This window comes from Platichthys flesus, chromosome 11 (genome assembly GCF_949316205.1).
Source record: "Platichthys flesus chromosome 11, fPlaFle2.1, whole genome shotgun sequence".
Lineage (NCBI taxonomy): Eukaryota > Metazoa > Chordata > Actinopteri > Pleuronectiformes > Pleuronectidae > Platichthys > Platichthys flesus.
This window is the reverse complement of record NC_084955.1, coordinates 13,137,244-13,161,071: the sequence shown is the minus strand read 5'-3', so window position 1 is coordinate 13,161,071 and position 23,828 is coordinate 13,137,244. Positions and strand designations below refer to the sequence as shown.

Here is a 23,828-nt window from a genome sequence, read left to right as displayed (position 1 = left end):
ACTATCTCATGTGTGGAGACATTTCACCCCAGCCAATGTAGAAGGAAAGGCTGTGTACATTTGCAAAGACTGTGCAAAGATCTATGTTAAGAATGACACAAATATGCAGAAGCATATAGTCAAGTGCCTAAAGTTTACTCAGGGCTCAAATCCGCCTATGACAAAACAAAATGTTTATATTTATGTCTGCATATGACAAGGTAAATACAGTTAGTATAAATTACCCTAACAATTTCCAGTTTATTCCCATTAATTCCCGTTAATTGGTAAGGTTTCCAGCTTTAATATTCCCGGAATTTTGCAACCCTATGCTTACCACACCTTCCTGTGATATCCGTACAGTTTGTCTCATATCGATTTCTGCAGAAACAACAAAAACATGTTTGGAATCAAAGCTTTATTGCTGAATATTATATTAAATATTGCAGTCAGGATAGAAGTAGCCTGAAAACAATTTTAGTGCAACAATTATTTTTCTTCTTGTAATTTGGGGTATTTTTTATTGTTATTATAATTATCAGTTGAATTATAATTATTATTATTATTATTATTATTATTATTATAAAGAGTGGTATAGTTTCAGTCGAGCACAAAATCCTATTAAGGATTGACCTGGAAACAACAACAATACAACTCCCATGATTCCCTCGCGCGTGTCGTCAGCTCTGACGTCACGCTGTCTGCAGCAGTGCTGAGCTTTGTGCGACGCGGAGATGTTGGTGCGGACGGAGCAGCTCAGGTATCCTCACATCTACATCCCTCTGTATATCCTCACATCTACAGCCCTCTGTATCCACACACACACACTCCCGAGGGCGTGTTTACTTCCGGGCTTAGGAGAAGAGTGTTTTTTTAGGAGCTTTCAGTCGGAAATGCTGAAGGTTTCCAGCCAGATTTGACCGCAAACCGGTGAATTTAGGCTAATCGGGCATGCTAATAGCGTGTTTTGAACATGTTTGCATGCTACAAGTCTCTGCCGGCATTTTATTCACAGAGAGTATATTGCTGAATTGGGTCACAGCCTCCACCGGCTGCCTTCAATGTCCCTCAGTCTTCCTTTGTCATACAAATGTTGTGAACCCATTCATCCTCTGCTTCCCCAGCTGTCGCCTCGCAGATAAACAAAGATGTAGCTCACCGCTTTTTACTTGTGGGAAGATGCCTTTCCCTTAAAAAGAAGCCTGTTTTAGTTGTGGTTTACTGTGGTGTAATTAAAAGTAATTTGTGTTTTTCTATAGGAACTGCTTTTATTGAAACATATGAACAATTTGAGAGGACAGGAGCGATGCAGAGTCCTACCCGGGCAAACAGTGGGCCAACCCCTGACACCACAGCACCCAGAGATCAACCACTGGACACAGGCACAGAGGCTCAGCCAGCACTCAATGAACAACATGCACAAGAGGAGGGAGCTGCATCTGAGGCGCCGGTTGAGACTGACACAGTTATCCCACCACAGGAAAATGAGGCGGGGGTGCAAACTCCAGAAACCCCTGCCACTGTGGCAGTCGTGCAGGCAGTGGAGAACGAGACTGCTGCTCAGCAGCTGAGTGAGACCTCAGAAAAGCCTGGAGGGATGGAGATGGACTCTGCTCTAAAGACACGTGCACCCACAAAATGTGACACAAACACAAATCCTCTGTGTGTTGGGCCAAAGGCAAAGAGACAGGATAAAGTTGTACGTGACGGGAGGAAATATGTTCCTTCCAAGAAGGCTATGATTGATCCTCTGAAAATGGACATGTCCAAACCACTGGTCATGCCTCTTACATGTGAGTACTTTGTACTGTATGTGTGCGGATCTGCCTGGTGTTTGATTGTGACATTGAATTTTGGACTAAAGGTACAGGAGTCATACGCCGTTTTGAGACATGAACTCTGGTCAGCCACTCTCAAAAGTAACAACAATAGAGACATGTGCAGAGCATTCAGGCGTGGAGGGGCATCTGAGTAGAGAATGCAGGAGGCAGGATATGACACATAAATTCTGCTAGGGAAATCAAAGGGATTTTGTTTACAGCACATCAAAACCGGCATTGGCCCTTTTTGCTAAAAGTCTTGCCAAATTGACACCTTCGTCTGCCTCTACGTGTGTGGCACTTCTTTTTATCCTGAGGTTATTGTATTCTTCAATTTTTGTCACCAAGCGTTCACTTTCTCGCTGTGAATTTTCCTGCTCCATTCTCACATGGGCTTCATCAGACATGACATTTCAGGAGGGTTGCTGGCAGAATTAGTACCTGAAAATGTAACTTGCATTCTCACATACAGCGCCAACGGTAAAGTTCAGTACTTAAGAGTTCAGTACATAATTGAAAGCAGCTATACTAACTAGTTTGGAGATTCAGTTTTTAATAAAAAATCCCAGTTTACAGTACAACATGCTGTCAACACAAAGAGAAATATGTTGTGATACATTTTTTCAGCATCTTTAATTTTTGTTCAGTTGCCAATGGGTTATTGTGATTTCTACGGCATTATATTGATTGATTTTAGATTTAGTATACAATATTACATACTTTAAAATATCTACTGCACAAACATCACTGTGAAGATTATACACTGACTGTTTACAGTGTAAATACTTACTCACAAGATCGCATTGTTTTAAAACCCTGTCTCTTGTTTTGTAATACTATAATAATACTATTGTAATACGCTATTTAAAATTACACTGGAAACAATATCCAGTGTTATTTCATGTAGTATATATGTAGTATTAAACTAAATGAATGAATGAATAGCTTCTGGTGCTCCGCAGGAGCCAAACAAAACACTGCAAGTTAGAGACTAATAATGTTGCCTATATATACAGTATACCAATATTAGCTTCTAACTGATATATTTATATGCACATACTGCACTGTATCTCTTGGACCACCAGAGAGCGCTAAAAATGTCCTGCTCATTTTTATCTTAATTCATCAAAAATATGAAAGATGTTTGTGTTATACGTTTTGAAAACAATCCACTAAAATATAATTATCCTTTTTTTAAACTCTCATATATTTGTAGTTAGTATCTGCCCTAAGATCCAGTTTTGGTCCTGGCTGTTTTTCCCTTTTTAAAGCTCCAATGCACAGATTCTGACTTCCTGTGTGCGACAGTAAATGAAAATATAGCACTATATTGTTACTGTTGGATTGCATTTTTTGTTCTATAGAAGATGCTTATACTTCATGTACTTGTGTGTGCCACATTTTTAACTCTGTCTCCTGTTTCCTTCCAGCATCACAGCTCTCCCTGCAGTGCATTGAGTGCCACATAATCTTCAGTGACCACAAGAGCAAAGAGCGCCATCTGAAGACGAGCCATCCAGCAGAATATGAGCAGTGCATACTAAGGAACGCCCTTTTCGCCTGTTACGTTTGTGACCGCCATTTCACAAACTCCACAGAGCTCATGGTTCACCAGAAAGCCCACATCGAGAAGAAACCCTTCAAGTGTCAGATCTGCGGCGTGGCCTTTAAAAAGTCATCTGAGCTCACCATTCATAAAAAAATTCATTTTGGCCAGGACGGCTATGCCTGCACTGACTGTGGCAAACCTTGCAAAACGTTTACATTGCTCAAGTATCACCGACGCAAACACACTGGAGAAAAGCCGTATGTCTGCAAGGAATGTGGCAAATCTTTCCCCATGTCCAAAACTCTGCAGAAACATATGGTGTCACACCTGCCAGAGGGAGCGGAGCTGGATGAGCACCTTGCCGCAGCTAAAGCAGCTAAGGCACGAGTGAAGAAAAAGGATGGTGAGAAAACATTTTATATTAAAAATATCCTGTCATTTTACACATTGAAAAGGCAACACACTTTTTGTGGTCTACTACAAGTCCACCACCTTGTTCCAGACTAAAATATCCCAACATTTGGGGATTTCAGTTAATGTCCAACAAACATTTCTCGGTAAGGATGAATCCTCCAGTGTAAACATGAGGTTCACATAGTGGTTTGGAGCAATTGAATAGATCCATGAAATATAGCGCAAGTATCCAAGTCTTTCCCTGGATGAATCTTATAACGTTACTGATTCCCTAACTGTTACAAAGCTCTTGATATCCCCATCCTTTCTGTATTGTTGCACTTAGAAATACTTAGTAAATGTGAGGCTTAACTTACATAAGCCATTTTCAGACATGAACTCTAGATCTTTCTAAGTTCACATCTTCCATTCCATCTTCTTAGTAAATCGTGTGTAACACAGTAAATGGACATTTGTGGTGAACACACTATAAGGGTGCTGGAAATGTGTTTTGCATTTCATAGTATACAACAAAACCTTACAACCTTTTTTCTTTTATTATTTTCAGGTGCCTCTACAGTAAGATATTGTTGCCCCATATGCAAGGCAGTTTTCAAGACTACCAAGACACGGCAACATCACATGAAAAGTAAGCACAATATGTTGCCTGCTCCACCCAGAAATGCACCACCAGCTGGGCAGCAAGGGAAGCTAGGTACACCCATCATAACTCCGATATCTATTTGCCAACCAGGACTATTACAACTGGAGTCCATTGGACCTCTGCAAAAAGTTGATTCCAATATTGACACAGATCAGATTCGCAGATTGATTGAGTCTTTAGGAAATGTGCAGAAAGTGAACCAAGTTGTCATATTGGGGCAGGTGCCGTCTCATGTCCCACCACTGGAAATGCAGCAAATATCACATCTGGCAGAACAAGTAAACGTCAGTCCCCCTCAAATCGATTTTATAGGACAGTCAGAATCAAAGCTAATTGAACTGGACACTTTAAACCACCAATGTGATCCAATGGAGCAAACAATTATACTGGAACCTATTACACCGGACGATCAATTGGAAAACCCTAATTTCTCAGAACTAGGTTCCCACATGACCATAGGTGAAAGTATAGAGCTGACATTTGTTCAGTCTGAACAAACGGAGAGACCCGAGGGAGAGGTGATGAATCAGATCCTTCAACAGCCTGAGATTAATACATTTCAATCTGACCCAGTGAATCAAATGGTTTGTCAGGATGAGTTTTCTGACCTCAAACAAAACCTTGAGCAAACGTTCATATTAGAACTTACTCCTGCTCTGATGCCAACTGTGGAGCTGGAACAATCCAAATCTTTGCCAACAGAAGAAATCCCTTCTTCCTCTCTTGTGCCAACCACTGAACTGGAGAAGATTCCAGGTCAGACTGTGATAGATGAGCAGGAGGCCGGCCCCTTAGTCCCAACATTTATGTCAACTGTTGAGTTGGAGCTGACACCTTTTCAAACAGAGCAACAGGATGTCACTACCTGCCCTTTTGTTCAATCAGATACACTTACAGAAACCCCAAGTGAGCCTCAAGGAAACATCAAAGAACATGCAAAGTCACTAGTGCAGACAGAAAGTCTAGATCTAATCCACAATGTGATGGATGGAGGTGCACCACAAGAGATGCAAGAAAAACCTGTGCAGGAGCCATTAGAACAAGAATCATCTGAGAAATTGCTAGTTGATACCAAGACGGGTCAGGAACCGATGTCTGGAGTTGAGGATGCATCTGCTCCAAAAATGGTTCCATCCCAATTGCCACAGATTTCAGAGTTACCTGTTAATGTAATGTCGGCTCAAGAGCTAGTTAAAGTGCGGAAAAGAAAGCCCGCCAGGGCGTTTATCTTTCAAGGATATACACAAGAACAGTTCAGATCCATAAGAAAGGAGGATTTATTAATTGAAGCTAAACCTGCCAAACGCCAAAGAACAAAAAAAACTCATCTTGTTGTTAAATTTGGTCCACCGAGCAAAGAAAAGAAAATCAAGAAACAGAAGAAGCCATCACAGGAGGATCAGCCAACAGGGGAAAAACAGATAACATCAAATCCCTCACCAAAAAAAGCATCATCACAGAAGAAGGGAAGAAAGGGAAAAACAGAGCGGGAAGAGGGACACTTGGTTTCGACAGCGGAAATAAAATCACCTTCATTAAACCAGGAACCACAGGCGCAGCAAATCAAAGAGCATACGAAACAAAATAAAATAAAAAAGCAAAAGGAACAAGCCAGGGAGGGTGTGATGCCCGCAAGTGAACACAAAACTGCTGCTTTGCCTATTTTTAAAAAGAAAAAACAAACGAAAATAATGCGAAAAGATCAGCCCAAGAAAGCAAAGGATGGGAAGAAAAAGAAAAACCAGGCAAAAAAGGAAGACGTTAATACAGACACAGCTTCAGCAGAAATACAAGGACCACACACGACACAAGACCCGCTTGTTCTGCTGAAAGGTCACAAACAACCCCAGCTGAAAGTTTACAAGTTAGACCCATCAAAGGCATCAAGTCAGACCCAAGAGGATTCAGCTCATGACGCCCAAACAATGTCCCAACAGAGTCAAGACAACAAGCACCCAACAAGTGAGTCGGCGGATAATCTCACAGCAGAAAACAAGAAGAAAGGAGGAAGACCAAAAAAAAAGCAGAAGGCTCTTTCGTTGTTGTCCTCACTACAGGTTTCCCGTCAACCATCAGAGACACTACCCACCAAGCCAAAGACCACCAGGAAGCGCAAGGCCTCTTCGAAAGTAGAAACCGAGGGAGTAATAACTTCCTCTCGTACCAAACGTGCCCTAGAGTGTAAGGACTGCGGGGAGAGATTCAGTGAACTCTCGTCCCTTCAGAAGCACAAGGCGACGGTGCATACCGTAGAGAGTCCCAGTCTCACATACACCAATGGGAACATCTTTGAAGGGGTCTCCAGGATGGATCTTTACCAGCTTCCCAAACAGAGTGATACGATGGTTGAGGTGAAAAATGCAGCTGCAGACTGGGATACTGAGCCTGAGATGACTGAGTTGGCTTTAGAAGACCGAGAGCGGAGTGTCTGTTTTCCAGCTCTGATTCCATCCCCGTCTTTACCTGTTCCTCCCTCAGATGTTGAAATGAGTGCCGATGGAGAGAAGTGTGGTAGTAAAACAGGAGCAGATGTTCAATTTCATACCTCTCCACATGACTGTTCTTTATCTGATCAAGTGAAAAACAGTGAGAAGCCTAGAAATTTCCCTTCTGAATCCGGTTTAAGTGCCTCCACTCGGACAAAGGATTTTGAGATTGGGGCGCCTTTAGAATCAGATGAAGCAGAGGAAGAAAAAGGCTTGCCGCAGCATCCCAGCCGAGACTCCGAAGTTCAAGCTAACGTGGATGAAGACGTCAAGGAGGATTTACTTCTCGAGGTAGATTTGGTCACTGTTGGGGAGCAGAATGAAAAAGATGAAAGCGACCCAGCTTCGTCACAAGAAAGTGTTGCCCAAGATGAATCCAAGGGGAATTCTGAGAGTGGGAGCACTGAAACACCCACAGCACCTGGGCAAGCTGATGAAACACAAATGGAAAAGTGTTTAACTTGGCAAACAGTTTCGTGCTCCACGCATCAAGTGGAGATCAAGGAAGAAGAGGAAGACATTTTAGTCCAGAGAAAAAAAGTTGAAGGGAAAGGAGCTGCAAAAAAGAATGCTGCAAGGGGCAGGAGACGAGGAAGGGGACATCTAAAAAGGGGGATGATGACTAAGACGTTTTTAGGTGGGGATACTGTCAGAGGAACAGAATCTGAGAAAGAACAAGATGAATGTCAGGTCGTTTATGAAAAACATGCCATCACCACTGATTCAGAAACTCATGATGAAGTTTTGACTGGCACAAAGACTTTGCAGCCAGGGACAAATCCTGAATGTGAGGCCGAAAAAGCTGCTGCTCCTGCCGCGTGTTTGCCTCACGTGCCCCCTGCGTTAGAGGAATCTCCTGAAGAGCAAGTCGTGTTTGAGCTGGAGTCTGTGACCACGAGTGTGGAGGAAGTAATGAATGAAGGAGAGGAACATGACCGGGAGGTTGACCAGTCTCCAGGCGTCACACTGGAGAAATTCCTCACCTCCAGACAGAGAGAGACTGCTGACAAAGAGCCGTGCCTGAGGAGGAGCAATCAGAGACAGGTTAGATATGAACAAACACTGTACATTCACAATGAATTAAGAACTGCTATTTTACCAAATTAGTTTTTTTTCTTTCCAGGGTTTGAAAAACATCAATGCGAATGTATTTCAAGTGCCTGGGAGCCAGGAGATCAAGGTTGAAGAGAATATCTCCGACCCGATACTGGTTGAACCCTCCAGTCAGAATAGGCCGAGGTTAAATGTGCAGCAACATCCCCATCGTGACATCAGGACCGTTCTGGTGAAAGAGGAGAGCAGCCTCGTGCTGAATGAGGCCCAGGCCTCACAGGGCAGCAGACGTATCAGATGGAATGTGGAGCCAGTGGACAATGAAAACACTGCAACTCCATGTAAGTATGAGCACATACTGTTTGAGTATTTCAAAAATATTGCAGGAATCTGATTTTTTCAATTTTTTTTGCCTTTATTTGATAGAGACAGGAAACAAGATGAGAGAGTAGGGAGAGGATTCATCGGAAATGGTCCGTCCAGCATGGACATGACCTGTTCTTATAACTCCACTATAGATTATATAATAAAAAAAACATCAATAGAATTATATAACTTACATGGTATAGGTGTTTTTCCCGAAGTTTGGTGATAATCAATCGCCGTATGTGGTGGTAAATTCAGTGCGTTCTGCCTCGTCGGAGATGGATGAATCATGCTCCTGGACTTTGTGTTTTCAGTGATACAGACTGAGGAGACAATAAACAACCGTTGCATCACACCAGAGGTCAACCCCAAACAGTGTATCTTCTACCCTGTTAAAGAGGAGGAGAGGGAGCTTCTACTGGGAGCCACTCAGACCAGCAGAGGGAGTTTAACATCGGAGGGATCGAGTGTTGCACATCAGACAGAGCTTCAAAGTGCTGATCCTGCTTTATGTGAGTGATTTCTAGATATATATCCTCAGTATATTGAACAGTTTAGTAAAACCTTTATTAAAAAATGCCCCTTGCTAACAACAGATGAAGGGAGCCACGCCACACAAGACTACCAGGAGATAGGAGTGAGAGGGCTGTTGTCAGAACCAGGGGTCGACGACTTCACACATGGACATGGTTTGTTTTTTGTTTAAAATAACACAAACAATTGTAATAGCTTTATAAATGAGCTATTTCTCAAAAATTGCTGAACATTGAAGTCTCTGTAAAGTAACCATTCTCTCAGCAGAGGCAGATGCTGAGTGGCCTCATCCGCCAGACTTCCGTGACTTTCTCCTCCGGAGCTCTGATGAAGAGGAGCGAGGTGAACTGTCTGAGCCTCAGCTTGACTCTGAAGCTGAAGTGATGGCTTATTTTGACAAGAACAAGACCAAAGATCAAACATCTCTACGGTACAGTATTCACAGGCCTTCACAGAACACTGCTTAAACATGTTGACTGTCAAACTGTGCAAAATTTGAATGAATTCTCATTCAAGTTTGTCTTAACTGTTACAGTCATGGGCAAACTCTGGGTTGTAGATATTAATATGTTGAAAAAAAGTTGGCAGTTACGTAGTCATTGCAAATCCATTATATGTTATCTGTGTGTGGTGCTCTCCTGTTTGTTCAGGGTGTTTTTTCTTTTTCCTCCACAGTTTGTCAACAAACCAACTCCTTGCACCAGGAGATGAAAACAGGAACAGGGAGCCTATTGATTACTTCTCCAAATATTTCGGTTGGGATACCTGGAAAGAAATTGCCAATTGCACAAATAAACTATCCAGCATGTCGAACCCCGTCACAGCCAGAGAGGTTGCACAGTTCGTTGGGATCCACGTTGCAATGGGAACTTTGAAGGTTTGTCCTACTATTTGAAATGCTTCTTTAATTATTGATTGACTCTGGTAAAGGAAGGGTTGTTAAAGTTTTTTCTAAAACATCCTTTTATCTTATTTGTTGAGATCCTCTTCACATCTTGATAGCCATCAATAAAGGAAGTTGTTTTAAAAATAAATGAAAAAAGCCTGCATGTGTCTGTGGCCCTCGCAGGACTGGAGTAAACCTGACTAGCTAGCGTAGCTGTCTGCCACTAACTGATGTGCTTGCCTGCGTGCATCCTGCCAATGCTCTCACTCTGCATGAACATAGTCATCTCAAGCCAAAGAAACACACACCAATCAAAATCAGACAAAGAGCAGAAGTTAGCGAGCGGGTCACAGAAGTGGGCTTCCTGCAGTTGTCAGGCAGTGCACGCTTGTGTATTTTAAAGTTAAAGATGTGGTAAGAGGGCTGATGGGAGGTTTACAAATGGGTTGTATATTTAAAGGGTCGTTTGCACTTGCTAGCTTTTCCAGGCTTGCTTACCCGAGCTTTCTATATATTCAATGTCGCCAACATTTTTTAAATATTTGGTCTCTTTTCTTTTCAGTTCCCCAGTCCAAGGCTCTACTGGGAGGACTTGACAAAGGTTCCCTTAGTTGCTGACGCCATGCCACTTTCACGTTTCCTCGAGCTGACTTGCAGGTTGAAGTTTGCATCTGCTGCAAAAGATCCAGTCAACAGTATTATTCAGGAAGAACGGCACGATGTCGACTTTCTAAATGGACAGCAAGTCAAAACTCTGCCAAGCAGTCAATGTGTAATTTCTCAGCAAAGTGACGGGGAAAGCCAACTTGACAAAACAAATGATCCGAACACTTCCGAAACAAAGACTGATCCGATGTGGAAGGTTCAGCCATTACTGAGCCGCTTCAAAGCAGGGTGCCAGTCCCTGAGAAGAGACGGTGATTATGCAGTTGACCAATATCTACTTCCTTTGAATGGGAAGCTGCACAACTACAAAGTGTCTCTCTACTGCACTACATTAGTTGGATTTGGGGGTTTACTCCTGCATGTGGATTTTAAATTGAATCTCTCAGACAAAGAAGATGCTGTAGAAAAAATGGTCCCCAAAGGAAGTATGGTGTTTCTTTGCAAACAGGAACTCTCCACCCCAGCATTGCTGGAACGCCTGCTGGTAGCTGGAGTTCATGGTGCAGGCAGGGTGGGGGGAGCACGAGGACAGATCGGGGATGAGTTTGTGAGCTCTGACGGGAAGCTGATGTTACGCAGATCGCACTGCGGCTTTATCCTTTCTACTGCGGGGAATGGCCAGAGGAGCATGGCTTCTCTCACCGACAACTTTGAGAAGGCCCAGATGTCGGCTCTTCTCAACAGAGATTTGCGAAACCTTTACCCTATTCCCCTCACTGCCTCGGCCCCAACCTGCTGGCCTCAAGCGGTGCTCTGGTACCTAACGGACCTGGCTTTGGTCAACTCCTGGCTCCTGTATAGACAGGATCACAAGGCACCTTCTGCACCCTTGACTCTCATGGCCTTCAGACTGGAGGTGTCCAAGGCTTTAATCCTCTCCAGTGGCTCTGATACGCAGGACTCTGTTCCCCCCCAACCCCCTGTAGAGAAAACACACTCAACAAGTCAAACCCCCAAACCCACCACGGTGGAGGAATGTCCTCTGCCGGATGCAGCCACGCGGTACGATGGTTCGGGCCACTGGCCAGAGCAGCTTGGGGAGGGAGAAGGGGGCAGGTGCCGCTTTGGGGACTGTCAGAGAACATCTCGAGTGCTATGCCTTAAGTGCTGCGTCTTTCTTTGTATATCACGCAACCACAACTGTTTTTTGAATTTCCACAACCATGGCAGTTTCGGAAAAGAATAGTGTTTACCCATTGTTTTTAACATCTGACTTTCTGTTCCAGGATGCAACTGTGTTCAGCTATTCAAAAACAATGCTTTAATGTCCGCTGTCCTACAACTTTCCCATGATGCTTTTCACTGGCAGTGTCGGTTTTTTTGTAAGATTATTGTGCTGCAACTTCAAAAACAAATGCTTTGTGATATGGTTTATTATATTATTGAGGAAGTGTAAAAATGAATTTGTCTCCTGAAGGAAATGTAAAAAGATGAACTCATAGCTATACACTTTTTCTGTAAAAGATCAAAATGAATTTGAAATTTTAATTACCATGATATTTTTAACTATTTATTTGAACCTGACTCAGTTTACGTTCCATGATGAGCTTGATTGATTTTAGCTCTGTGATTGTAACATTATTTATTTGAATTCCATTAAACAATAAAAAAGATTTGAATAATAAATGCATTGTTGATTTGCTTAAAATGTTTATAAATAGGTCCTGTATAGGTTTGTAGACTTTTCATACTAGGGGGGAAAAACAGGAGTTACTCTTATCAACTGACTCTGAACTAATGTTCAGCTGTCTAAGTTAAGGCGGGTTGACAGGGAGCTGGCATACACGGTAGCCGGACCCTGAAACTGAAGCTTCAAGATGGAATTCAGGCATAGTTTTCATTATTGACAATCAGGGTGGTTGGATTGATCCCAAAATATTGATGCTACCATTGCAAATGTTTGTGTATCAGTAAAAGCTTCATGAGGAATAAAAAAATAGACACAATAATAAGATTGATGCAAGATGCATTGCTAGATCACATTACCAGAACCCTAATTAATGCTGCAGTATTTTACATAATAGTAATAAATGTATTTGTTAAGGTTTACCTTAATAAATACGTTTTGTTAAAATTTGTCTTTTTCATTTAACATGCACAGAGAATCATAAAAGTCCTATATTGGCATGTAATTTAGTGATAGTTGAGTAGAATAAAACCTTATATATTAAGACATCTCTGCTTACTTGCTGCTAACAATAAAATAAAATACAATTCATATTTGATTTATAAACCTATTCAACCCTGTGCTTTTCCTAAATGTAAAATTGTGTAATTCTGTAAAATATTATTTTATCTCAAAGTGGAAATACAGTGGACCAATACACTCCAATAACTACAGTGACAAAATAGTGAAAACCCCAAAAAGTTAGATTTGGTCACGTGACGAAGATCAGTCATAGAATTAGAGTTGATAGAAATTGAGACGAGTCCGAGTCCAACTCCCAGAACACCGATGTAAAGCTGTACAGTCGCAGTGCTTGCGATCAACAGGTGAAGTTAACATATTTAAACCGTGATTTATTTTAATTTATAACAAGGTCTGAAGTTGAGGTCACGTGTTTCGCTTCCATGCAATGCTTCGTTTTCTTCCTGTTTTCATCGTTAGCTTCTCTGCGCGAGCCACGGAGCAGGACGACAGATTCACATTTGTTCATTATTTCTGAACACGCATCTCTCACATGCAGTGAACGTGCTCTGTTACTGAGGAGTGACCGGCGGCCATCTTAGTTGTCCTGTGATCAAAACACACCGCGCCAGGAAGTGTGAGAGCCGCTCTGTGTGTTGTGCTTCTGTGAGGTCAACTCTCCTTCAGTCAAACTACATTCAAAGAGCGGGCAGAGGTAACGCTGGCGTTTACTCACTTCTACTAGCTTGTTGTACGAATCGCGGACAATACGCACAGATATTAACGTGCGTGGTATTTATTTGTGTGAGATGCGTGTGTGCGTTAAAAGTTAAAAGTTGGTTTGGTGAGAGAAAAAGTCTTTGGTCCGTTTTGAATGGCAGCTGGTGTTGTTAGCGCTAACTGCTAGCTAGCTTTAGCCTGCTCGATGGCCTGTTTTCTTTACGATTTTTTTTAGCTGCGTGTGCAGGCGTTAAACGGGTGCACATGTCTTTGGTTTAAATCGCACGTATTTACCAGATAGAGTCGGTAGTACATTTTAGATCAGCTAACACACGGCCGGATGTCCGTAAGCTGGCACGCAGCTAGTTAGCACAGCTAGCGGCCCTAACGTACGCTAGCCAGGATGAGCTGAAACTTGAGAGATCCCAGCTAGGAACTCACAGTTAAAAACCGCGACACTTTGATTAAATGTGGCTTTATAAACAACCACGTTATTGTTGCCCCCTAACTAGTGCTGCGGGTTACTCGTATATAATCATCTGTTGAACATAACTGCTTGTTAATGTAAATCTCGACGTCTGTGGGATTATACCCGTGTAGTTTCCCGCTGTTAATCAAACTGCTGCTGTGTCTTTCTACCTCCATCTTTTTTTTTAACCAAAGGGAATTTGTTGTGACCCGCCAGCCTCCCAGGATGGACTCTGATATTTTGAACATAGAGGAGATAGTGATGGGCCGGGGTCTACCGGACCCACCTCCTGAAGCGCCCCCGGCTAAACCAGCAGTGGTGTACAAGCCCATCACTTTGAATGGACCCCCTGTTCCTGCTGTTCAGTCCTGTAAGTTACACAGTGGCCATAACATGTTTCTTGAACTCAAGTGCAAGATCACACGTGGAGCCCTCATGTAATTTTTATATGTCTCCACCCTCCAGATCAGCATGAAAACCTGCAGTGTTTCCAGTGCTTCATCACATTCTGCAGTGCCAAAGCAAAGGAGAGGCACATGAAGAAGAGCCACCGGGAAGAGTATAAGCAGCAGCTTCAGCAGGTGAGTTCCACAATGCTAGTTCATGTAGTTCAGAAGAAACAGTGACAATTTGAGCCACTCACAAATTTCTAAAACAATTTAAATATACTGATTAATACCTCCTTTGAATTGGTGTTTATCACACACTTACATTTGTAAATGATTTTGGCACCTATATTATACTATATATATTATTTAAGCTACAGTTTCTCCTATTATGTGATTGTTCAACCTCCATGTCCCTTTTACAGTTAATATAATTGTAATTCAAGAAAGTAGACTATTAAGAATGACTCCTGTTGCCTGCTTTGTCCTTGAACTGAGTGAACTTGATACCCCGAGCATTTCTTAGTTTTGAATACTTAATTTTTGGCCGTGCTCTATATTTATGTCTTTTCTTCTTTTCTTTTTTTTTTTACAGGGAAACACATTGTTCACATGTTATGTGTGTGATCGCACATTTCTGTCATCTGAAGAACTGACGGCCCACCAGCCAACTCACAGCAAGGATGACAAGCCCTTCAAATGTGTTCACTGCAAGGAGAGCTTTAAAACCTTCTCTGAAGTGTGTATAATTTATATCTTTTTTTTCATCACAACATTTCTTCATCATCACTGCTAATATTAAAACTGAGTAAAACATGGATGTAAAATTAATATCTTTTATACAATTAAAACTATGTTCCTTTTTCAAATTCTTCACACCTTCTAGGTTAATTCTACTTATGTAAAGATTGTGTTTAAAATTTTACTCCTCACTTATGCAGCTCACAACCCATAGAAGACAAGTGTGTCCGGAGAAACAGTTGGTGTGTAAAGATTGCAATGAAACCTTCCGGAGTGCTGGACTTCTGCGTACTCATCGCCTGATCCAGCACCCCCGCCCAGATGTCGAGACTCCACAACAGCCAGAGGAGCCTGTGAAAACCAATCAATGCAAGAAGTGTGGTCAGGGCTTTGAAAAGGAGTCCGAGCTGGTCGCTCACCAGGAGAAATACCCGGAAGGTCAGCAATGCAATGACAGCAGCAGTTCAACCTCCAAGAAACGCGGACGGCCCACCAAAATCGAAGAACCGGCTGTTGCTGAGAAAAAGGGAAAGCAGAAAAAGAAGGATGAGGCAGAAGCACCCGAGGAAGCGTTGACGGCCAGCAGCACATCCGAGTCGGTAGCACCTCCACCCGAGGAAAAGGGAAAGCCACGTTTAGCAAAGCGAGGCCGCCCTCCTAAAGCAGCAGCAAAAGCCGAAGAAGAAGAAAAGACCCCAGAGGATGAAGGCCAAGCTGCAGGAAAGGAGAAGAAACCTAAAGCAGAGCCAGCCCCCTCGCGTCAGCACCCCTGCCCTGAATGTGACCTCCCGTTCTCCAGCTTGATTCAGCTCCGCGCTCACAAGAAGGAGAAACACGCCCCACGGAAAGCCCACCCCTGTGACGAATGTGAAGAGAGCTTTGCCCGCCCTGAGCAGCTGGACGCCCACATGTCAAGGGCTCATGCTATCGGGCGCTTTGCCTGTCCGACCTGCGGAAAGAGCTTTGGCCGTGAGCGCACAATGAGAGCTCACCAAAAAAGCCACCCGGATGAAAAGCCAGAAGAGCCAGCTGCGAAGAGATAATTGAGTTATGGGGACATTTTAAAAAGTGTATGGTTTTTGAAGATTTTAGCCAGGAATTGTCCTTTTTCAATATTGAATATTTGATGCTCCACACCATGGTTTCAGATGACTTTGAAATGTTTTTGAGAATGACGTTTTAGCAAATTTTGGGTTGATGTATTGATAATGAGCTGATTAAACTATGGACGAACAGACATGTTCTCAATTGACTAACCAAATGTTGTTAAAACCATCTATTACACCTTTTGTCCCAGAACATAGTTTATTTGTAAAAACAAACAGTCCTGATTAATTCTTTTTTTATTATTATTTGTTTCAGTTTTTTATGCGTGAAATGAGTGTGGTGTGAATTTATAACTGTGTCTTGAGTTTAACTCACTTTTTGGTAAAATGTTTTTAATGTTTTTTTCCTCCTTTTTTCAAATCCGATTGGGTAAGAACATATTATGAAGCAAATTAGATGCCTAGTAATGATATGTTTGAATGTGTGTCAAAAGAAATGTTATGTACAGCTTCTGGTTCATATTGTGCTTTTTTTTACACTTAATATTTTGATTATGCTCCTCTCTAAATTAAGTCTCATTGAAAAATATTTTTTTTAACAACATTGCGTTCTGCTTACATTTTATTTTGGCCAAGTTCTTCAGATTCATTGTGGAGTGTTTGGCTTGTGGGCAGAAACGATCCCCTGTAATCATAATTTTTCTTGCAGTGTAAAAAGGTTCTCCTTTATTTTTTCACTTATTAGAATAATACTTCATGTCTTAGACATTTCTGAAATGGAACTCGTTGCTTTGTAATACTTTTGAGTCCCATAAGGATGTGTGTATATCATGTTATTCGCTGATTGGATTGTTTCTCTCCCCACTGCAATGTGTCTGGACACTGCAAAAAAAAAGTAATAAACATGCTATCCTAAGGGAAGCTGCTGATGAAATGAAGTTCCTTTCTGTCTTTATTGTCACTCACTTCCAAAACAGAAAACACAACCAGAAAATTGGACTTGGTATTCTCAGTATTTGTACTCACACACTGCACATCATATGGGCCTGATGTGTAATATTAATATTATTTCCTACCAAACAGCATAATTGAGACAAATGTGAGTTATGGTTACTCTCTTTGCTCTTTGAATTGCATGTCCTATTATTCATCATATTCATTAGCAAGGTAGTGAGAGCTTACTAAAAAGAATAGTCAAATTCAATACTAGACTTATACTGTACTGTATCCAAAGCGACTTACAATAAGTGCATTCAAACCCGAGGGTACATACCAAGGACGACAAGAATCAAGAAAGTACAATTTCTTCAAAATAAAGCAAAACTACAAAGTGCTATAAGTAAGTGCCATTTAAGTGCTACTAAAGTGTTAGTTTCAAAGTTGTTAGTATTTTTTTTTTTATTATTCAAGGTAAAGTCGGAAGAGGTATGTTTTTAGTTTTCGGCGGAAGATGTGTTAACTTTCTGGTATACATTCAAAGGCGCAGTGTGGCACTGGTTGCAAATATGGTAACATTAACTGTATGGAGCGAGTTTGAATTTCCAACAAACGTGGGGAGGGTGAAGTATTTGAGTCCACATAACACTTTTGGACTTACAGGGGTAAACAGTGTCACAGCCACGTCCGACACAATCAAAGTTACTGGAGACCCATTCTTAAAATAGAAAAAAAAATGAAATGCCTCAATACTGCTCGACTCGAAACGACGTCATACACCATGTATTTAGCCTGAATGTCCCCTGTGGACCTCTTCTGTAGCCACGTTTGTGCATGGATTGGAGACATGGTGTTTAGGCTAAAAACATGGTGTATTCATGCCGTTTTGGGTCAAATTTGAAGGTCAGGGCTTACAGACCCTTGGATGACACCACAGGAGCAGTATGGAGGGATTTAACGTTTTTTTCTGTTTGAAGAATGTCACCATTCACTGAAATTGTATCAGATTGAGCTGCAATGCTGTTTACCCCTGAAACTCCTTAATTGTTTTGTTGACTCAAACACTTTCACCCAGACCTTCATATGCATTGTGAGGAGTAGATAATAAGTGATTTTTTTCCCTTTGGGTGAAGTATCCTTTTAATCAAGTTATAAAGACGCAAATAACTGATAATAACTACGTTTTTTGCCAATGCATGTTCTCATTTATTGTTAAATTTAGAGACAGCGGTGCACATTACTCATCTTCTAGGTAGAATAGCTGTGTTGCTGTTCTGACATGTAGTACCCCGCCAAGACACTGGGTGTGCACGAGTGCCCCGATCCCCTCTTCTTGCGGTGCTTCATTTGTTTTCTCTCTTCCTCAGTTCGGTTCTCGTCTATCCTCGGGCAGGTCTGTGTGTGTATCTTCCTGTCCTGCTCTCCTCATCGCTTTGTCATCACGGCGTCTGATCAACTCCCTTAGTTCGGGGTTTGAATCTACGTATGAAAGTTGTTTTGAACCCAGGCGGAGCAGCGAACGTCGAGGTTAAAGCGAATGTCCCCATTGTGCTGCAGCACGCGCCGTCTGTTAGCGGCTCCTCCCGCCAGGTGAGCTCGGGTGTGTCGTAGAAGAGCCTCCATGGGGAAGTTGTTTGCCAACTTCTTTCTCAAATCGAAGAAGGACGGAAACGAGGAGTTGTAGGACGTGTCACACAGGCAGGCGATCGTCAGGTTGGGAGAAAATATTATTTGTCCAGTTTCATAATACACATTTCATTTAAACGTTATGTCTTACAGGTGTAGTGTGTACGATTTATGTGAAAGGGATCTATTGGCAGAATTTGGAAATACTACTAGTTATCTTTTTTACTTGTGTGTGATCATCTAAACTCTACAGATTTTTGTTTTCTTTACTGTTGAATGGTCCCTCTATATTTGTATACTTCATATTTACATCAGAAGCGGGTCCAATCTACGAGGGCCGCCATGTTTTATAGTAGCTGTAGTAGCCCAGACTGGACAAACAGAACAGGAGTTTTTAGGACAGCTGGAGGCCAACACAGGTTCTCTCTCATGTTTGGAAGGGGAGGGTGAGGGGTATTCATCCGCAACATGAAACTTCACCACTAGATGTCACTAAATTCTACACGCTGAACCTTTAAACTTTAACCAATAACCTGGAGCATCACCTGTGATTTATTTGACCGCCTGTCCCTCACTGTGTGTCACCCTGACAGAGCCAGCAGTCATGTCCATTGAATATACCATCGATATCCAGCTGACGGAGCTGGGATTTCCGGGCCACCTGCAGCCACCGGACACCTCAGTCCTAGAGGTGTCCAGTCACCCTGTCCCCACTCTGTCCAGCACACACAAAAGAAGACGGCTGATTCTGGATAGCGAGGAAGTAGCTCCAGCTAAACAGACCACACATGCTAAAAGGCTACCTTCGGCACAGAGTGTGCAAGATGACCAGTCTGCACACGTGGAGCTTTCAGACACCACAGTGGAGGTCCCCACCGCTGGACAGACAGACGACTCACAGCTGATCATTATCGAGAAAGAAGACGAACAGGAAAGTGTTCACAATGGAGACGCTGCACAGGACGGTTCCACAGAGGAGCAGCAGGGTGTGGAGGATGAGTCAGACGACAGTGAAGTCTCAGATGCGTATGAGGAAGAAGAGGTTGACGTAGAAGAGGACAATGAGGAAGAAGACAGGCTAAACAATGGTATGACTGAAACTCTACAAATGCACAATTGAACTGCTTGAATTTAAAATGCAATATGTGCAGATGTACTAGTGCTGACTGATTGCACAGTCTTAATGCTGCTCTTGTACTCAGTTATTATTTCATGTAGCGCACTGACAAAAGTAACAAACAATAACAAAACATTTATTTGGAGTTGAAGTCATCTGGCTTGATTTGGATAAAGCTTTTCAGAGGAATAAGTCTTGAAACATTTTTCCTACTCATAATTTCATCCTTGAGTTAACCAGTTTTTCATTCTTATTTTAGTATATAAAAGTATACAGTTCTGCTTTAATGGAATCAAATGTCCTCTGGGCTAACTGGGAACAATACATTGACATCTGTTATAGTGATTAACAGGATTTGTTATCAGTAATGAATTATAGTTTTTTGCAGTTTATTCCTTTTTAAATCAGATGTAAGGTTATACCAACTGAACCAGAATATGTCAGTCCTCTGATTATTTCTAATATTCCATTTTACACCTGTCTCTTTAGTGTACCTATTTGATCATGATATATTCCATATCAAATTGTTCTTCTTTCTCCAGGGTCGAGTCCTTCAGACTGCTACAGCTGCAGTGTCTGCAATCTCCAGCTTCCCACCAAATTAGAGCTGCAGGACCATATGAACCTGCACACCGGAGCACGGCCATATTGTTGTGCTGAATGTGGGAAGCGCTTCTGCCAGATTTACAACTACCGAGTCCACCTGCGCACCCATGCTGAGACCAAAGTGGACCATCTGGCCTGCAGGGTTTGTCGTCTGAATTTTCCTTCACAGAAGGATCTGGAGGTCCACCTGTCAAAAACTCACTTTGAGAAAGAGTTCTACGAGTGCGACATGTGTAAACATGTGTTTATATCTCTGGAGATGTGCGAGTCTCATGTGCGGTTAAACAAATGTATGCTCCCTGTTGTTTGTGACGTGTGTGGCCGCCATTTCTCCTCTCCAAAATCCCTTGTGCGCCACCGGAAGAAGCTGTGCCACCGCGCTTTGAAATGCACAGACTGCTCAAAGACCTTCACTAGGAAGAATGCTCTCCTGAAACACAGCTTCTCCCATCTTGGTTTGCAGCCTTACACCTGCGTACGATGCCGCTGTCACTTCCGCCTGGCAGCACTGTACCGCCGACACAAGTGTGAACCTGAACGTATTCACTGTGTAGCATGTCTGAGACAGTTTGTTAGTCAGCAGGACTTCCAGCAGCACAAAAAGGACACAGGCTGCTGGGGCAACCAGGAGCCTAAAGGGGATGAGATCAGGTGCTTGGAGTGCGGACAGATGTTTGATAGTACAGAAGAGCTTAAGCAACACGCCGGAGCTCACCAGAGGGTACTGAAATGTGCTGAATGTGGAAAGGGGTTCCGGTCAGCCTTGCTGTTAATGTCCCACATGGGCGGGCATGCTGGTCAGTCACCCTGCCTTTGTCAGAGCTGCGGACTTGGCTTTCCCCACCAGCAGAACTATGACAGCCACCTCAAGACCTGTGGGAAAACACCCAAACCTGGGGTAAGTGTTGGGACAGTAACACTGTTTTTAATTGCAGCCACCTATTTTCTGAAGCATTGTTTTCTCTTTGGTAAAGTTACATTTCTGACCTCCCATGCAGCTGTTGATTTAATGTGAGCTTGATTAAATCTACTTCAAATGATTCAACCCTCAAGGCTTTCAAACTGCAATACCAAAAAAGTAGTCAAATCTAAATGAACTAAAATGTGAATTTAATAGCTGTGAAGGTGGGTTCCCACTGGAGAAGTTGGAAAATGTTTTACTTAAATACGGACACAAGATTCTGTTGATCTACTAATCGATAAGCTCATTGTTTGACCTAACCTAGAAAACACTTCCTGGATTCTCAAGATAGGAGTTCCCGTTAGGAGAGCCACTTTGGGAGAGCCACTTTGTTGAATGTTTTTAAAAAAAAATTGGTTGTTGGTGTTTATTCCTTTACCAGTAACAAACACTTTGCCCGGCTACTCTTACCCGTTTAAAAAAAGAAAAGAAATACAAGCGTCTGTTTGATCTTATTTCATCTGAGTAAACAGACAAATCTAAGTTGCACTGTTACAACCTCCTCTGCTGTTGCCATGGTTGTAGGTGTCATACATTTTCGATTCTGCGCTGCCCTCTACTGGATGTATTGCTTAACAACATCCAACAACAAAGGCATGGAAGTATTGGGACAGTGATGTTTACATTGTTTATAAAGGACTTATCCCTTATCATATGTAGAGGCAGTGTAAATGAGCCGAAGGTATAACTTTTAATATCCATATGTTGGTTGAATTGTCACACTTATGTATGATATATTATTTTTAGTCACTGGTGTCTGTTGTCTTTCCCATTTCAGAGTGCGCCCAAAAAGCATCAGACTTCAAAGTCCTCTTCATCTGAGAAAAAGAAGCTTGATGCAAAAACAGGCTCATCAAACGTAGTCGCCAAGTTTGCCGCTGTTTCCAAAAAACCTGTTGGACTTGTGGCAGAGGATGTGTCCACTGGCTCTGGTCAACCAGACGGATTATGGAGTCTAACCCTTGACAAACACCCGCCCCCCGGTGTAAAACTTGTTTTGTTTCTTCCCGTGGGTCAAACTGAGAGCAACGGCAGTCCCCGCTCAAGTGCGATTTCTCTTCACATGGGAGAGGATACTGCTCTGGGAAGGCAGCCGAACACCCCTCTGGATTTGGCAACTGGTATCAAACAGGATCCAGAATGTGAAGCACCTTTGGATTTGTCTAAGAAGTGTAACTCATCCAAGACTGCTCTAAGCGTCAGTCCTCTTCACACTGTTAAAAATGAGCATCAAGAATTGGAAATCTCAGGAGAGACCAATGGCACCGAAAAACAAGTTCGTAATAGCAGTGACACTGAAGCAATTGCTGCAACGAACCCAGGAGAGGCAGATACTCAAGTGAAGCAGTGCAAAATGGACCAGATGGATATCTCCCCTCTTAGTACTTCCTCTGAACTAATCATGGATATTAAGAATGAGCCTCAGTCTGATGGCTCGGATTGTGATTAGGGTCAGCGAAGTCCTGCTAGCTGATTAACAGAATGCCAGAGAAATAAATTAAGATTTAAGGATTGACGTTTCACACACTGCATGTTTGGATAAGGAGAAGTTAAATGCATTGAAGGCAGGTCACATTTCTAGCCTTTCTAGGACTCGCCTGCTATTTTTCTGTCCCCGTCATTATATAAAGGTGGATAAATGACAGGGCAGAATTTCTTCTTCCATGTGTATGAGCCGATTTTAAATCTCTATCGGATTACTGAATGACTTCTGCTTTAAGAAAAGACAATTTTTTTTGGTCTTAACTCCTAACACAATGTTCCGATCTCCATTTTTCTGAATTTTATCTCTTAATAAGACTTGTGACTCTGGCCACCAGAGCAAAATGGTACTGTAATAATTATAAGTCACTCCAGTATACAGTACACTGGATTTCTTGGTATTCAGCTGAAAACTTGAAATGGATGCATTTTTATGTATATATACTTTACCCTTTAGACCTATGCTTGGTATTGTATTGATGAATAAATTAAATAACAGTAAATAACAGCACCTCTCAATAATATCACAATAATAGTTGATATCGAAAAGTTTGCAGGTATGTTTATGTTTTTCTTAATGCTAATAAACATGTCTTTCATGCAATATCAGCTGATGTGTGTGTTGACATTATTCTTTTCGTTTGTAAATCTACAAGACGGCTGCGTGAGTTTGTCTGTATATAGTTATGGGTTCGAATCTTAGTTCCATACCATCATTGTGAGGACATTTTGGCTGGTCCTCACAAATTTTAATGTTAGAGGGTTACGGGTATAGTTCATCCAAAATGAAGAATCACTCTTTATCTAATCACCATTATGCCAATGGAGTGGTGGGTGAAGTGTTTGAGTCCATAAAACACTTTTGTTTGTTATGGGGTAAACAATGTTGCATCAAAATCCAAAACAATTGAAATACAGTGCATAGTTTATTTTTCCCCACTTTTTTTCTGTAAATAACATTTGATTTAATACGTTTATTTCAAATTTATCTTATTTTAAACTTAATATTCGACTGCATTTTATATTTTTAAGGGGGCAATAGAGAAAACTACATCTCCCGTAACAAGATCGATAATGAACCCCGGAATACTATCGTGTTCGTTTGGTGACGTATGTAACAGGAAGCATTATTTTTACCTTCCCACTCTCTTGAGAAGAAGACCCTCCCCTACCCCGCCATGTAGAGCGATGATTGGTTATGATTCCGGAAGACT

At 42.1% G+C, this 23,828-nt stretch overlaps 3 protein-coding genes across 5 annotated transcripts; all 3 read left to right on the top strand.

Moving 5' to 3' along the window:
• Positions 1–1,249: 1,249 nt before the first annotated feature.
• On the top strand, positions 1,250–11,963 carry LOC133965533 (uncharacterized). 2 transcript variants are annotated; one of them, XM_062400140.1, is made up of 9 exons: positions 1,250–1,772; positions 3,230–3,751; positions 4,310–7,935; positions 8,015–8,285; positions 8,625–8,822; positions 8,907–8,999; positions 9,112–9,274; positions 9,520–9,721; positions 10,293–11,963. In XM_062400140.1, exons 1-9 carry the CDS (start codon positions 1,286–1,288, stop codon positions 11,580–11,582), a joined length of 6,852 nt encoding a protein of 2,283 aa, XP_062256124.1. In that variant the 5' UTR covers positions 1,250–1,285; the 3' UTR covers positions 11,583–11,963. The 2 variants fall into 2 exon arrangements, with proteins under 2 accessions (XP_062256124.1, XP_062256123.1); XM_062400139.1 differs by having other exon boundaries at positions 9,109–9,274.
• Positions 11,964–13,095: 1,132 nt separating this feature from the next.
• znf576.2 (zinc finger protein 576, tandem duplicate 2) lies at positions 13,096–16,820 on the top strand. 2 transcript variants are annotated; one of them, XM_062399505.1, is made up of 5 exons: positions 13,096–13,239; positions 13,908–14,083; positions 14,179–14,294; positions 14,695–14,838; positions 15,041–16,820. In XM_062399505.1, exons 2-5 carry the CDS (start codon positions 13,939–13,941, stop codon positions 15,881–15,883), a joined length of 1,248 nt encoding a protein of 415 aa, XP_062255489.1. In that variant the 5' UTR covers positions 13,096–13,239; positions 13,908–13,938; the 3' UTR covers positions 15,884–16,820. The 2 variants fall into 2 exon arrangements, with proteins under 2 accessions (XP_062255489.1, XP_062255490.1); XM_062399506.1 differs by having other exon boundaries at positions 13,104–13,239; positions 13,930–14,083.
• Positions 16,821–18,151: 1,331 nt separating this feature from the next.
• On the top strand, positions 18,152–23,214 carry wu:fe05a04 (zinc finger and SCAN domain-containing protein 2). The gene is made up of 4 exons (XM_062398817.1): positions 18,152–18,535; positions 19,042–19,536; positions 20,108–21,069; positions 21,911–23,214. Exons 2-4 carry the CDS (start codon positions 19,053–19,055, stop codon positions 22,580–22,582), a joined length of 2,118 nt encoding a protein of 705 aa, XP_062254801.1. The 5' UTR covers positions 18,152–18,535; positions 19,042–19,052; the 3' UTR covers positions 22,583–23,214.
• Positions 23,215–23,828: the final 614 nt, after the last annotated feature.